Consider the following 14369-nt stretch of genomic DNA (forward strand, 5'->3'; position numbering starts at 1 on the left):
CAGTTATCTTTTAACAGGGGAAATAGTGGGAATGCTTCAGATTTTCCATAATTGATTTTCAAACTGGAAAAAGAACCAAAACTTTGGAGGGCTGTAATGATTAACAGTACACTGTGATCAAGATTACCCATGAATAACAGCATATCATCTGCAAACAAACTTGAGTTTCAGTTCCTGTCTACCAACCATAATGCTTCTAAATCCTTGTAGTCCTTGTAAATAAATATCCAGTGGTTCTAGGCTCAGCACATACAGCAAGGGGGAAAGAGGGCATCCCTACCTCGTGCAAAACTGAAAAGGGACGGGATAGGGAGCCATTAGCAAATATTTGGGCCTTAGGGTCCTCATAGAGCAGCTTCACCCAATTAACAAAGCAATTCTGGAAGTTAAACTCCAGCAAAACATGCCATAGATAAGGCCAACCTATCTGATCAAAGGCTTTTTCTGAGTCTAAACTCAGCAAAAGTCCAGTTGGATTAATTTTGGGGACACCATGTATGGCAGTTAAGGCCTTCAAAATATTTGCTGTAGAGTTACAGTTTTTGAAAGATCTGCGTTCACCAAGGATTGGATCACTCTATTCAGTCAGCCAGCCAAAACAGCAGCTAATATTTTAATATCCTGGTTAAGGAAGGAAATGGGTCAGTACAATTCTGGTAGTAACAGGTCTTTGCCTGGTTTGGGGAGAAGAATAATAGTTATTAAATTATATCCTACTGTAAAAACCCCTTGATTGTGTGCAGCCAAAAACATTTCACAGAGAGGAGCCACGATAGTTGTGCCCAGTAATTTATAAATTTCAGGTCCATAGCTATCAGGCCCTGGGGTTTGCCCATCTGCAAAGATTGAATGACTTTCAAAATCTCTAAAAAAAAAAATTATATAGAGGATTCTAAAAAATTTGATTTTTCAAACATTTTTGTCTGACAATAATATCTGCAAGCTCCCCTATATAAAGAGCTTGGAAAAAGGCAGTTAAGGTCGTCAAAATACCCCTGTGGCTGTAACTGTGCGCCCCGTGGAGACATTCCTCAATCGTGTGATCAACCGTTAGAGTGGGGGGGGCTTCAGGAGATTTGCTAGTAGCTTCCCAGATTTATTACCCCGTTGAAAAAGTAAAAATTTGAAATAAAACAAACTAGTTCTGGTTTTGTAATCTAATATTTCATTCAATTCCTTTTTTACCGTTGCTAGGTTAACTTTATTTTCTGCTGTTAAGTTTTATACATGGATTCTCTTAAGCTCCGCCAGTTGTATGTTTAAGGATATCTTGGCATTACGGAGTTTATGCTGCCCAGCACAATATGAAATAATGTGTCCTCTAAGGACTGGCTTGCTGCATTCCAAAAAATCAGCGGGTCCACATCAGATGTAACATTGGTGTCTGCATACATTGCCCATTTATCCAGAAGAAACTTTTTAAATTGACTGTCCTGATATAAACGAATTGGAAATGTCCAACTTTTCCTCCCAGTTGTTGAGATTAAAGTGAGATTAAAGCATGATCTGAATAGGGAATTTCACATATCTCACAATTGCGGATCTTATCAAACCAGCAATCTAAGACCAAAAAGTAATCTAGACTTGAATAGACATGGTGTACATGTGAGTAAAAGGTAAAGTCAGATTCATCACTATGTAACAATCACCATGTATCAACTAGCCCCAATTCTTTGGAAAGGAACCCAATACCTAAGTCCCCTTAATTTTTCTTTTTTTTGGCTGTTTGGGTGGATTATAATCTACAAGAGGATTGTTTGTTATATTAAAGTCACCTCCCATAACACATAAATAATATCCCATTGAAACAGTTTAGCAGCTAGGGTAGAAAAAAACCCATGGGAATAGATATTGGGGGCTATATATTGACAAGCATAACTTTTTTTACCAAGCAGAGTACCCTGTGAAAGAGGAAAAAAAAAAACAATTGCCTATCCAATCTCTACACAATTTCTTACGCTCAGAGTCTACGAGATGTGTTTCTTGAAGGAAAACTGTCGGTACCCTTTTTCTTCAGATCAGTTAATATTTTTGTGCGTTTGACTGGCAAATTTAAATCATCCACATTTAATGACCTAAAACGAATTTGTACCATTGGGATAATAGTAAAAGTTAAACTCACCAGTCATAAATAGAATTTTGAAATGGTAGGCCCCCCCCCCCCCCAAGCTAGACCCACCTCCCAGGTTATGGCTCCCAGACTGCCTTTGCTCACTTTCAATGTCAAAAAATGCAGAACCAAAACACCATCACTATCAAATAAAACCTAAGAACACATACCCACTTACTCACATTCTCATTCACACATAATATCCCCAATCTCTATAACTCCTAGTTCCCATATGGGATTTCCATCTCCCTGGTCTTTAGGGTATAAGAGTCTTGAAGCGCCAAAGTTTTTTTCTTTTTCAGTGTTCTCCATTCTCCTCCACAACCTCTCCTGGAGACCTCTTGGATTCCACGAAGAAAACACTCCGGGGTAGTATGAAAGGCAAGTAGGTTAAGCCAGACCCTTTCAGGTAAAAAGAAATAAAAAAGGATCTTGAGCGTGTGTGTCCGGAAGCCTCAAGTAATCATAACTGCAGAGCAGTACCCTAGAGCAGTGGTTCCCAACCCTGTCCTGTGGACCCCCCAGCCAGTCGGGTTTTCAGGATATCCACAATGAATATGCATGAGAGAAAATGTGCATGTTATGGAGGCAGTGCATGCTCATTTTCTCTCATGCATATTCATTGTGGATATCCTGAAAATCCTGACTGGCTGGGGGGGGGGGGGGGTTCCCCAGACCAGGGATGGGAACCCCTGCCCTAGAGTTACCAAGAAATCTGCTGCGTAATCCACGAGATAGTGGTGCAGTTCAATTGCAGTACCATTTAAAAAATTAATAAACTGCTCTGTCATAAAATAAGAAACAGTAGATCTCAACACGCAAATACCACCGACAAATAAGGAAAAGACTGCTGACCGTGAGATCAGCGTATCCAAACTTCTGACTTAGGTATTTTCCATTAGAATCGGAACCATCACAGTCAATTGGCCAGCTGCGACAAAAAAAAAGTTGGGCATCTTTGGCAGAGGTCATTATCTTAAATTCTCCATTGTGTGAAAACCCGTATTCTCACTGGAAACTGAAGAGCGAATTTGATGTCACACTTGTATAGCTACATGCAAATGGTATTATTTCTTTCCGAGCCGACATGACTTCTGCTGAAAAATTCGGGAAGATCAGGATTTTCTTATTTTCATAAAGCAGCTCTCTGCGCATGCGAAAAGCAGCCAGAATTCGTTCCTTGTCGGTGAAATTCAAGTATTTAATAATTTGACATGGCTTGTCTCCCGGTGAACCCATGGAGCCCACTCTGTGCGCATGTTCTGCTAAAATCTGTCGCTCCTGCCTGTTCACATCAAGAGCTTTTGGTAGCCAGACCGCAGAATTTCAGCAGTTTTTCCATTTCTAATTGACTCCCACAATGTGCAGGTTATTCCTTTGGCTTCTATTTTACAAGTCATCTAATTTGTCAGTAATGACTTTGTTTTGGGTCTTTAGATCCTCTGTTAGAGCGATAGAATCAAGCTTCGATTCATGCTTATCCACGCTTTCAACAATTTCCATAGTGGACACTATGTAGTTCTCAAATTGTTCCCGTAAATTGTCCACTGAGGACTGAAGTTTTGTCAGATGATCCACAATTGCTGCAGATACCACCTTATGTCCCAAATTGCGGCCTCTGTCAGCCCCTCTGGTAATTGCAATGACTCAGTCGCCATATTTTTTTCCTCAGCTGAAGGCCCTGATTTTTCCGCCCCAACTCTTTGGCTGTGTCAACATTTCGACCATCACACAATAAACAAAATTGCCCATATATATTTCCAGGTACCTGTGTGCACTTTTCAGTGGTTATGCGTGAGTTTAGCTTGATAAATTTTAGAATTCTTTGTGGAATCCAAGGGAGCATGTGGCATCTACTTCCTATCCCACCTACGTCATCACCGGAAGTCCCAACATGTTTTTAATAGTATGCACCTTAATTATTCGGAATTAGATGAAGGGGACAAAAAAAAACTGTATTGCAGAGGTGAGTCCATGGATAGTACATACAAAAGAAATCAAGATTTATCTTCAGTACTGGCAAAGGAAAGAATGATGGCAAGATGTATCATCTGTAATACTGTAGTAGAACTGTATTGGCAAAGAGAAGTTTAGCAACTGGAAAATAAGTTGGTGTAACTGATTTTATCGTGACTTCTACAAGTAGAAGTTAAATTGCCACAAAGAAGTATGAGTATAAAATAAAGTCTCATTTTTCTTTTCTTTCTTAAGGTCATGGTGACAGCAACAGTCGTAACATTCCAACTCTGGTAAAAGACATTAGCAACGTGGGGGAGGTTTCCTGTGGTAGCTCACACACTATAGCTTTATCCAAAGATGGACGAACAGTGTGGTCCTTTGGAGGAGGAGACAATGGTATGTATGTAGCCACACAGCAGGTTGAAAATGAGATTTTCTATATGCAGTGTTAGTGTGTTACCCCCCTGCTCTTTAGTCAATTAACTATTCAGAAATCAAAGTAACTAACACATTAACACTTTTTAGTTACTGTGGCCTGCCTGGGGAAAAGAGGACTAACAGCTTAATATGGTTTATTTTGAATGTGAGTTTAAACAAGGAAAAAGTGCATTTTGCATAACAGCTATGTATGTATTTATTAAAATATTTATCACCTTCCTATATTGTTATGTGCTAGATGAATTACAAACATAAAATACAATTATACATTTTCAGCATTAGAACAAAACACAATAAATCATAACTTTCTTCTGGCATAAAAACAATAGCACTAGATCTTACCAGCATCTGAAAGTCTCTTTACAGAGAGGCCTTTTTCTGTTTCCGAAAAACAATATCCTCAATGAATCTGGAAGAGCCAAAAAAAAATTGTCATCTGGTCTCAAAGAGTAGCTTTAACAGAGGGGATCACTAACCATAAGCAGTCACTAGATCGTAAAATTTGAGAGGAAAAGTAAAAGGAAAGTCATTCAAATTTAGCAACTAATTGGTGTGTAAAACAATTCATTAAGCAATAAAAATTATTTTTGCTTTATAACATCCTTTCAGATCATGGGAAATTTTGTGTGATTACACAGAAAGGAGGTAATTTTAAAAATAATTTATGCACATAAAACTGGGCATTAGGTGTGTAAATGCACTTTTGAAAATTGCTACTTTTACGCCCGTAACTCCTTTGAAAATTCACTCCATAGGGCAGAATTGTCAATAGGTTTTACGTGTGCAAATAGGCTTTTAAAAATTATGATGTATGCTTTTACTCATACATAACTCGTTTGAAAATTACTCCACAGTAATTAAAAACTGTTCTTTTTAACACAATATTTAGGGGCAATTTGCAAACTGTCCGCCTAGGTGCAAAATCCATGGGTGCTGTGTGCCTGTGAATCTTGTACTTAAATTTTCAAAGAGAAAGTATGCAAGTAATTGCATCCTTTGAAAATTGTCTGTGGGTACAAAGAATCTGTGGACTTTGCAACTGCTTTATGTATGGGCGTAACTTCAATGAAAAGTCCCATGTGTAGAATTGAAAATGCGGTGCACATGTTTGTGTTCCTCTCCCGGATCTAAGCAAGCCTCTGAGGATGCTTCCTAGCAGTCTGGCTAAAAGGGCAAGTGCTTGTGGCAGGCCATGCATGCTTGTAGCTGGACTGAGCGAGGGTGATTTACCTGGGTAGCTGCACTGGAACATTGGACCTTTCTTCAGTCCGTCAGACAGAAGAGTAATCCAAATGTCCTAACTATAATGCTGTGAAGAAAGAACTTGCAGGTGACCACCACAATGCATGCGTCTTCTCTCTTTTCCAGTAATGTTATATCCATTGAGCTTGGAAATAACATTTCTTGGAAGATGCCCCTCTGTCCAAGTTGTGCTAGTTAGATCAGCTTTGTGTGACTGTAGAACTTAATTTCGAATCTTTTATATTTGTTTTAGTCGTAGTTTTGAACTAAATTTTCCTCCCTCCTTCCCCCTCCCTCACCTTTCTTGTAGGCAAACTTGGCCATGGTGATACTAACAGAGTATACAAACCAAAAGTAATAGAAGCTTTACAGGGAATGTTTATTCGCAAAGTATGTGCAGGGAGCCAGTCGTCACTTGCCTTGACGTCAACAGGGCAGGTAAGTACAGTTCCTTTTAAGGAAGTTTTCATATGTATAACAAGCTTGAAATTGAGAGGAAGCGGCTGGAGCATTTTAAGTGTCCTCTTGAGAGCCAGAAAAACTGTGTGGTTAATGGAATATTTTGTGTGCACTGGCTTGGTCTTCAGAATAATAAACCTGAACTTGAACCGTTGTATAAATACTTGTATGTACAAAATCAACGTATATTCATGTCAATTTCTTCTTCTTGAAATTCTCCTTGTAATAGTAGTGAGTTTGGCACCAGGTTAGAATACTAGATGGTAAGACTGTTCACATTAACCTGCAGCAAAGGAATTAGGGCAGCATGATACTGTTGTAAAAATAGCTCTCTTAATATCATTTTGTGAAAGAAGGCCCAAAATAGAGCTTTGAAGAGCCTGTTTAGGCACAACAGCTATGCGTGTTCATGTTGCACTGAAAAGTATATCCTGATGATATAATGAATTTACCCTTTAGGTACTCTGCAAGTTAGATACCTAATCTGAGGGCTTTACAGTGGCAGTGTAATGGAAGAGGCTGCAGAAAGTAGGACGACTGCCCCCCCCCCCCCCCCCCGACTTGTCCTTTGGTTGATGTATGGTACAGATCTGTCTTTTTGCATAATCATGCTGTGGGTGGATGCAGTAAACGATGATACAACAGCAGTTTTGCTTACTGGGACAGAAACCTAAGTAACCTGAGGCTTGTCATCTGACATACATAGGGGTAGATTTTAAAAGCCCTGCGCACCGGCGCACCTATTTTGCATAGGCCGCCGGGGCTTCGTAAAAGGGGTGGGAGGGGGCGTGGAAAGGGAGAGGTTCGGGGGTGGGCGGAAAGGGAAAGGTTCGATGGTGATGGTTCGGGGGCGGGCTGGGAGGGCAGGCTGGGATGGCGAGGCAGTGCACGCAAGTTACGCCTGCTTTGAGCAGGCACAACTTCCACAACAAAGGTGGGGGGGGATTTAGTTAGGGCTGGGGGGTGGGTTAGATAGGGGAAGGGAGAGGAAGGTGGGGGGACGCAGGAGGGAATGGAGGCAGGCTGCACAGCTCGACCCCGGATTTTGGGCAGCCTTGCGCGCGCCGACCACGGATTTTATTTGCGCCGGTTGCGCAAACAAAAGTACGCATGCGCGTACTTTTTTAAGATCTGCCTCACTGTCTCTCGCTTTATTGTTGCTGTTTTTCTTTTTTTCTCCTTTGACTTCTCTGTCCTAATCTCATCAATTTTTCTTCCTCCCCTTGCTTCTTTATTTATCCAGCTTTCTCCCCAGTTATCAGTAAATCAGGAAATGCAATTCTTTATTTAATACCAATATATTATATGTACCAGTCCTTTTTTAAATATGCAATTCTTACAAAATGGACATATACCTGTATAATTTATCATTCATTTATGTAGGTAAGTCCACGAATGCAAACTACTTGGCACTTGCTAACTCTTGTTTTTGTGTTTGGTTTGTTTTTTTTAATTATTTTCCTTTTGCCTTTTTTACTTCAGTTTTGGATTTGTGAGATGCACATGTTGAATTTAATAGAGAGTTGGATGCAGATAAGATGTGTTTGCTGCAACTTATCATGCAAGCACAATATTTTCCCCTTTTATATAGAACCTTTAGCAATTGACAAATTACAAAGGATAATTGGAAACACTGAACTATGATTTGGAAGTAGTGGTAGAGATTTTACATTTTAAAAAAAATAGTTTTGGGGAGAGAGCACTGGTAGGTGACTGATGTGTTTGTGTTTTTATTTCTTCAGTGTACTCTGTATCCTCAAACAGAGAGATTGTACAGAATCCTATCAGATTGCGATCCAATTTAGAAGTAATTTATCAAATTCCATATTCAAGTATATTGTTAAATTAGTGGGTATTTTATCTTCAGACTTTGCACTGATTTTTCAAAGAGAAAGTACATACATGCTTTCATGTAGAAACTTAGCCCATAGTTCCACTTGCTAATTTGTCCAAGTAGTTTTCCTTGAGAGAGATTGTATGCATATTTTTGTAAATTCAGAAGTCTGCGTGTTAGTGCAAACCCCCTCCTCTTACTGTGGGTAAAAATACGTGCATTGAGGTCCTACACACAACAGGAGGGCAATTTTCTAAAAACCCATTTCTGCAAGCTAAGACTTTTTTTACCCTTGGAAATGGCTTTTAAAATTTACTTTCAAAATATTTTTATTTGCTAAATTTCTTACTCGTCTTTCCTTTTAAGCTCAAGATGAGATACAAATAAAAATATAAAATACAGCTTAATTATACAACTGGGTATACTAATATATACAGATAATCTGCAACATAAAATAGCATAGTCATAGATAGGTAACTATATCTCATAAGTCTTTAAATGCCATGCATAAAACATAAAAATCAACATCTAAAGATATTCAATAATATAAAAACAAAGAAAACATAAAAACTCAATATTAATATCCAAAAATCTACAATAAACCACAACCTACTCTTAAAGTATACATCACATCTCTGCAACCCTAAAGTTTCAGCAACTTTAGATCCAGTGATAACCCATTATGTTCCAGTGTCCTATTTAGAGGATAGTTTCTTAAATTTAGGACATAATAGGTTAAGAGTATTTCTCTCTCTATTTTTATATGCATTTTTAATTATTGAATCTAATTGTTTGTCAGCTGATCTGAAATATTTATTCTTTTTATTGATATAGTTTTATATTTCTTGATTGTATCTGATGTTTAATGAGGAATGGTAATGTTTCTGTTTTTTCCATTGTTTCACTGTATAGAGTCTAGCTTGCTGCGGCTTCCATTTCAGTTTTTGTCTGCACATTTTGTATTTATATTTGATGGCTTCTTTAGTCTATATTTGGCGAGTGTGTGTATGTGTAACAGAGGTGTGGTATTCTGCTAGCATGTACTTTCTGTGTAGGGATCTATAGCAGCCTGACTTGTTTTGTTTTCCAAATAGGAGGTGGTATTGGTGTATTAGGTCCTGGTGTAATATTTGCAGTAAACTGTGATATTGTCCTGGCCAGTTCTGCGTTGGAGGCTTTTGAGTTGACAGCACATTGATTGAAAAACTGTACTTTCTCTGTATATTTATTTATTTATTTAAAAGTATTTCTATACCGTCTTTACAAACAGTGTTTAGTCAAAACGGTTTACATATATCAAAAAATAAAATTGAAAATAAAAGCAATTAAAATTAAAATAGGAACAATGATGATTGAAAGTAGATTGACGTATAAAATATAAAAATTACAAAAATTTTTCATTAATATAAAATAACAAATTGTTTAAAATAAAGTAGGTAGCATAAAGAAATCAGTAAACAGAACAAGAGAACGTTGGGTGTCTAACTGAATATAAGTGTTCTGGAAGTGTGGAATGACTATTTAGTGGGTGGAATCTGAAATGCAGTTCGGAATAGGTGAGTTTTTAAAGATTTTTTGAAATGCTTAGGATTAGATATGGATCTGATGGGGTCTGGTAAAGCATTCCATAGAATGGGACCTATGACTGAGAGAGCTCTTTTTCTAGTAATATCAAGACGGGCTTGTCGAGGTGAAGGAATGTCAAGAAGGTTTTTTTCCAAAGACCTTAAGTGTCTAGTCTGTTTGTAAATTCGAAGAATGGAGCATAAAGTGACCGAGTTAGGAGTATAGATAAGAGAATGTATGATGGACAAATTTTAAATTGTATTCTATATTTAACTGGTAACCAATGTAAAGACTGAAGTATTGGGGTAATGTGGGTTTTTTTTGAGGAGTTTGTTAGGATACGTGCTGCTGCATTTTGGATTAGTTGGAGTGAGTGAAGTGTGTTTTCTGGAAGACCTATATATAGAGAATTACAATAATCCAATCCAGAGAAAATGAGTGATTGAAGAATAGTCCGAAAGTCGTGAAAAAAAAGTAAAGGACGTAGCCGTTTTAAGAGTTGAAGTTTGTAGAAGGAGTTCCTAGTTAACATGGATATGTGTTGTTTTAATGAAAGGTCTGGATTGATAGTTATGCCTAGATTTTTTGCAGATTTTGAAATGGGGATGGTTGTTCCATTGAATATAAGTTGAGAAGGGGGGCCTATAGATGAGTCAGTGATTGATGAGAGGTGAACTATTTCTGTTTTTTTTTTATTTAGTTTCAGGCGATTATGGGATAACCATGTATCGATGGTTGTAAGGTATAGTGATACTAATGATAGTGTGTGGGTCCAGGAGATGTTATATGGTACCATGAACTGTATATCGTCAGCATAGATTTTGAATTTTATATTTAAAGAGGCTAATATGCGGCAAAGAGGTAGCAGATAGATATTGAAAAGAATAGGAGATAAAGAAGAACCTTGTGGAACACCTGATGCAATGGAATATGGGTCGGAGGAATAGTTGTTTATATTGACTTGTTGGATGCGGTCTGATAGAAATGAAATAAATCATTGTAGTACAGTACCTGTAATGCCTATAGATTTAAGAATGGAAATGAGTATTTGGTGATCAATGGTATCGAATGCTGCTGATACATCCAAGAAAACAATGATGTGATCCGTGTAAGAGTCAAAAGCCCGAAATATAGAATCAAAGGAAGTTAGGAGAAGGGTTTCAGTGGAGTGACCTTTGCGAAATCCGTGTTGATTTGTATGTAATATGTCATTTTCTGATAAATAGTCTGATAGTTGAGATAATACTGCTGACTCAATTAACTTGGCTAAGGATGTTAATGTGGCAATAGGTCTAAAGTTACTGAGATCGAATTCTTCTTTGGATTTGTTTTTTATGATAGGTAAAATAGAGGTTTTTTTGAGAGAAGTTGGGAAGGAGCCAGTTTCTAAGGATTGGTTTACTAACTGTGCTAAGAAATTACTAGCGTGTGGGCCTAATGCTTTGAAAAAAGCGCCTGAGCACGGGTTATCAGGTGAGTTGGAAGGATTTTGTTTTCTAATGATAGTTTGTATAATATTTTCTGTGACTAAGGTAAATTCTGACCATGTAAAGATAGGTTCGACATCTTTATATGCAGGTAGTGGGAATTTGGAGAGTTGATTTGATATATACAGATATATCAAATCAACTTTTGTTTTAAAATAATTAGCCATTTTATTGCAATAGGCAGTGTCAAATTTGGTGGGGTGTTCTTTCTGAGTGGTTGTTAATGTTTTTACTATGTTGAATAATATATTGGGATTTCCGTTTGCTTTGGATATTTGGTTTGCATAGTAAGATTTTTTTGCTAGGTTTATTTTTTTATTATACTGACGTAAGGTGGAATAATAAGCATTTTTTGTTTCGGGGGTTTTTTTCTTTCTCCATTTGCGCTCAAGTTTTCTAAGTGAGGATTTTAGTGAGTGTAATGCTTTAGTGTACCAAGGGGCATTGGGTTTGGTTTTGTTTAAGTATATATTTATTGTTTTTTTTGGAGCAATTATATCTAGTGACGTGGAAATAGCTGAATTCCATTTGTCAATGGTTTCTTGGGTGCTGGAGGCTATTGTATTTGGTAGGTTAGGTACTACTGTATCAAGGAATGAATCTGTAGTAATGAATTTGCGTTTTGTTATAGATTGTGATGCAGTTTTATTAATATTTTTTGGAAAGGATATGTTAAGGGAAAAATTAATAAGATGGTGATCTGACCATGGTATTGGGATAACCTTAGTTTTTTTCTGAAATATTACTGATGATGTTAGTGTTAATAAAAGCTAAGTCTAGAATCTGACCTTTAACATGTGTTAAAGGTCACGTTGTGGCATGAGACCTTTTCTTATAACACGGAAGAAAACCCCCAATAAACTATCTGTCCGCTTGTCTAAAAATTGTTCCATAGTGGCAGTGGCATTCTAAAGCGTTTATAGTGTTATGACTACAGGCTTCCTCAACTACTCCATTCATGGACTAAGGTGACTGTATTAGGGAGGCTACATTAACTTCAGCAGAAGGGCCAATATTCCCAACAGCCCCTTCCCTCTCCAGATCTGGCCCTGGTCTCATCACACGTACTAAAACAGAAGATTCGCTGAGCCTTCCAACAGACCCCCATCATCTGTGATCAGTATTGCCTCTGCAGTTGAGGAAGTGGGTAAAATATTCCTTTAAACCCCCACATTGATCAATGTCTCTCATATTATCACTGATGGACCACCTAAATCATTTCTTGTAAGACCCACTGCTGGAGGTTACACAGTCCATCCTGGAAACTGTTCTTACTTGCCCCAGCAGCAAAAACCACTAGTGTTTCCTACTTTACTACCATGGAGTAAGAATTCCACTGAAGCTTGAGTTGAAGGTGAGGGTTCTAAGGGATAAACCCTCACCTTTTCTCCTCCTTTTGACTATTAGGCAAAGAAGAAAATAATAACAAGCATTCAGCAAACAATGGGGAGAGCCAAGATATATAGCTGTTGGTATCATGGTGCCATTTTGGGTCATGGTAGTTTTAATGGGGTAAATGTGTGCGGTTTTTCCTCTATTGTGTCCTGTCACAGTAAGTCTTGGGTGTTTCTCTTACTGCATTAATACAGATCTGATTCAGGGCACACTGCAGATAAGGCAGTAACCAACCTCTCCAACACTAGTATAATGTAAGCTTACCTGTCTCCCTTTCCAGTAAATCAAAAAAATTGTTTTAATAAGTTGACCATAAATATCTTGTTTTCTACTGGCTCCCTACAACACAACTTAGCATGACTTCAGATTGTGGTAGTTAAGAAATATTTTGCCTCGTGTGTGTGTGTGTGTGTGTATATTTATATATGTATACACTCATAAGTGCTTGCTTTTATGATTGGAGCTAGGTTTTCTTTTTAACATTTATGTATGGCACAAAGCTTCACTGGAAGTTTGGTTGGGCTGGAAAGAAATACAGTTTTAGGCTGCAAGCATATACCTAAATAGCATTGTTTTCAAAGCTAGGTTATGCCTAAACTAGGACTAACTGCTGTAAAGGTTATTGGTAATATTTTGTTTTGTTTTAGGTATATGCATGGGGCTGTGGTGCCTGCCTTGGCTGTGGATCCTCTGAGGCTACAGCTCTCAGACCCAAGCTTATAGAAGAGCTAGCTGCTACAAGAATAGTCGATATTTCTATTGGCGACAGTCATTGCTTGGCCCTTTCTCATGGTAATATGAAACGTTTACATAACACTGTTTATAATGCACCATGATAATGCAGTGTGCGCTTCAGTGATATTTTTTTCCCTGGTTTTCTTTGTTCTTAGACAATGAAGTTTATGCTTGGGGTAACAATTCTATGGGGCAGTGTGGTCAAGGAAATTCTACTGGTCCTATTACTAAACCAAAGAAAGTAAGTGGTTTAGATGGAGTGGCAATTCAACAGATTTCTGCTGGAACATCACATAGTCTGGCATGGACGGCATTACCAAGAGACAGGTAAATGCAGGCTTTTTTCTTTTTTAGAAATGTATATCTTTCTGAAATTTTTAAGTTACATTCAGAACTAGTATTGAATAGAATATTTTCATTTTTTTAACTAAAGTAGATTTGTTTTTAGTTTGTTTTTTTTCTCCGTCTTATAGTCTAGCACTGATTGGTGTGCTGACACCAAGATCCTTTGCTGACTGATAGCTAGAGAGGAAGCCTTTTCTGAATAAGAGTTCTTCTGTGTAGCCTTGAGCATATATCCTCAGTTCTTCCCTGGAGCCTGTACACATTCATTCATGGCTATTCCCAGTGAACAGGAAGCTGGAACACAAGTTGATTTTATATTTTTTTTTCCTGCCATTATGCTTCTGTGTTTTGGGCATGGACTGGAACTATCATTCAGAAAAACTCTACTCCCACTGTAAACTCCCCTTGCTGGAAATTTCTAAATTCTATCTTTAAAACAGTCATTGTAAGTTGAAAAAAAGTCAGTTCTTCATCCATACTGTAAGATGAACTATCTTGTTGCTTATTTTATCTCCTACTTATAGCAAAAAATTAAATGCTGCATTTACATTTTCCTTATGTCACATTTTCTTTCAGCATTTGATAACTAGTGCTACCTTTTTCAATTCTGTGTATTTTTGTTTTAACCTCAGACAAGTTGTTGCATGGCACAGACCCTACTGTGTGGATCTTGAAGAAAGCACTTTCTCACATCTTCGTTCCTTTCTTGAGCGATACTGCGATAAAATCAACAGTGAAGTGCCCCCAGCTCCTTTTCCTTCATCCAGGTATATTCAGAAACTGTTAATGTGTATTTTCT

The 14369-nt window shown here is 37.8% G+C and overlaps 1 protein-coding gene across 7 annotated transcripts in view; it reads left to right on the plus strand.

The window, feature by feature from the left end:
• HERC1 (HECT and RLD domain containing E3 ubiquitin protein ligase family member 1) overlaps positions 1-14369 on the plus strand; it is a 410083-nt gene that overhangs the window by 48879 nt on the left and 346835 nt on the right. For all 7 annotated transcript variants that reach the window (XM_029575639.1, XM_029575640.1, XM_029575646.1 and 4 more), the window contains exons 7-11: positions 4322-4465; positions 6060-6187; positions 13138-13282; positions 13381-13552; positions 14203-14337. In XM_029575639.1, the coding sequence (XP_029431499.1) occupies positions 4322-4465; positions 6060-6187; positions 13138-13282; positions 13381-13552; positions 14203-14337 (724 nt within the window). The remainder of the gene's footprint in view (positions 1-4321; positions 4466-6059; positions 6188-13137; positions 13283-13380; positions 13553-14202; positions 14338-14369) is intronic.

This window comes from Rhinatrema bivittatum, chromosome 13 (genome assembly GCF_901001135.1).
Source record: "Rhinatrema bivittatum chromosome 13, aRhiBiv1.1, whole genome shotgun sequence".
NCBI classification, from domain to species: domain Eukaryota; kingdom Metazoa; phylum Chordata; class Amphibia; order Gymnophiona; family Rhinatrematidae; genus Rhinatrema; species Rhinatrema bivittatum.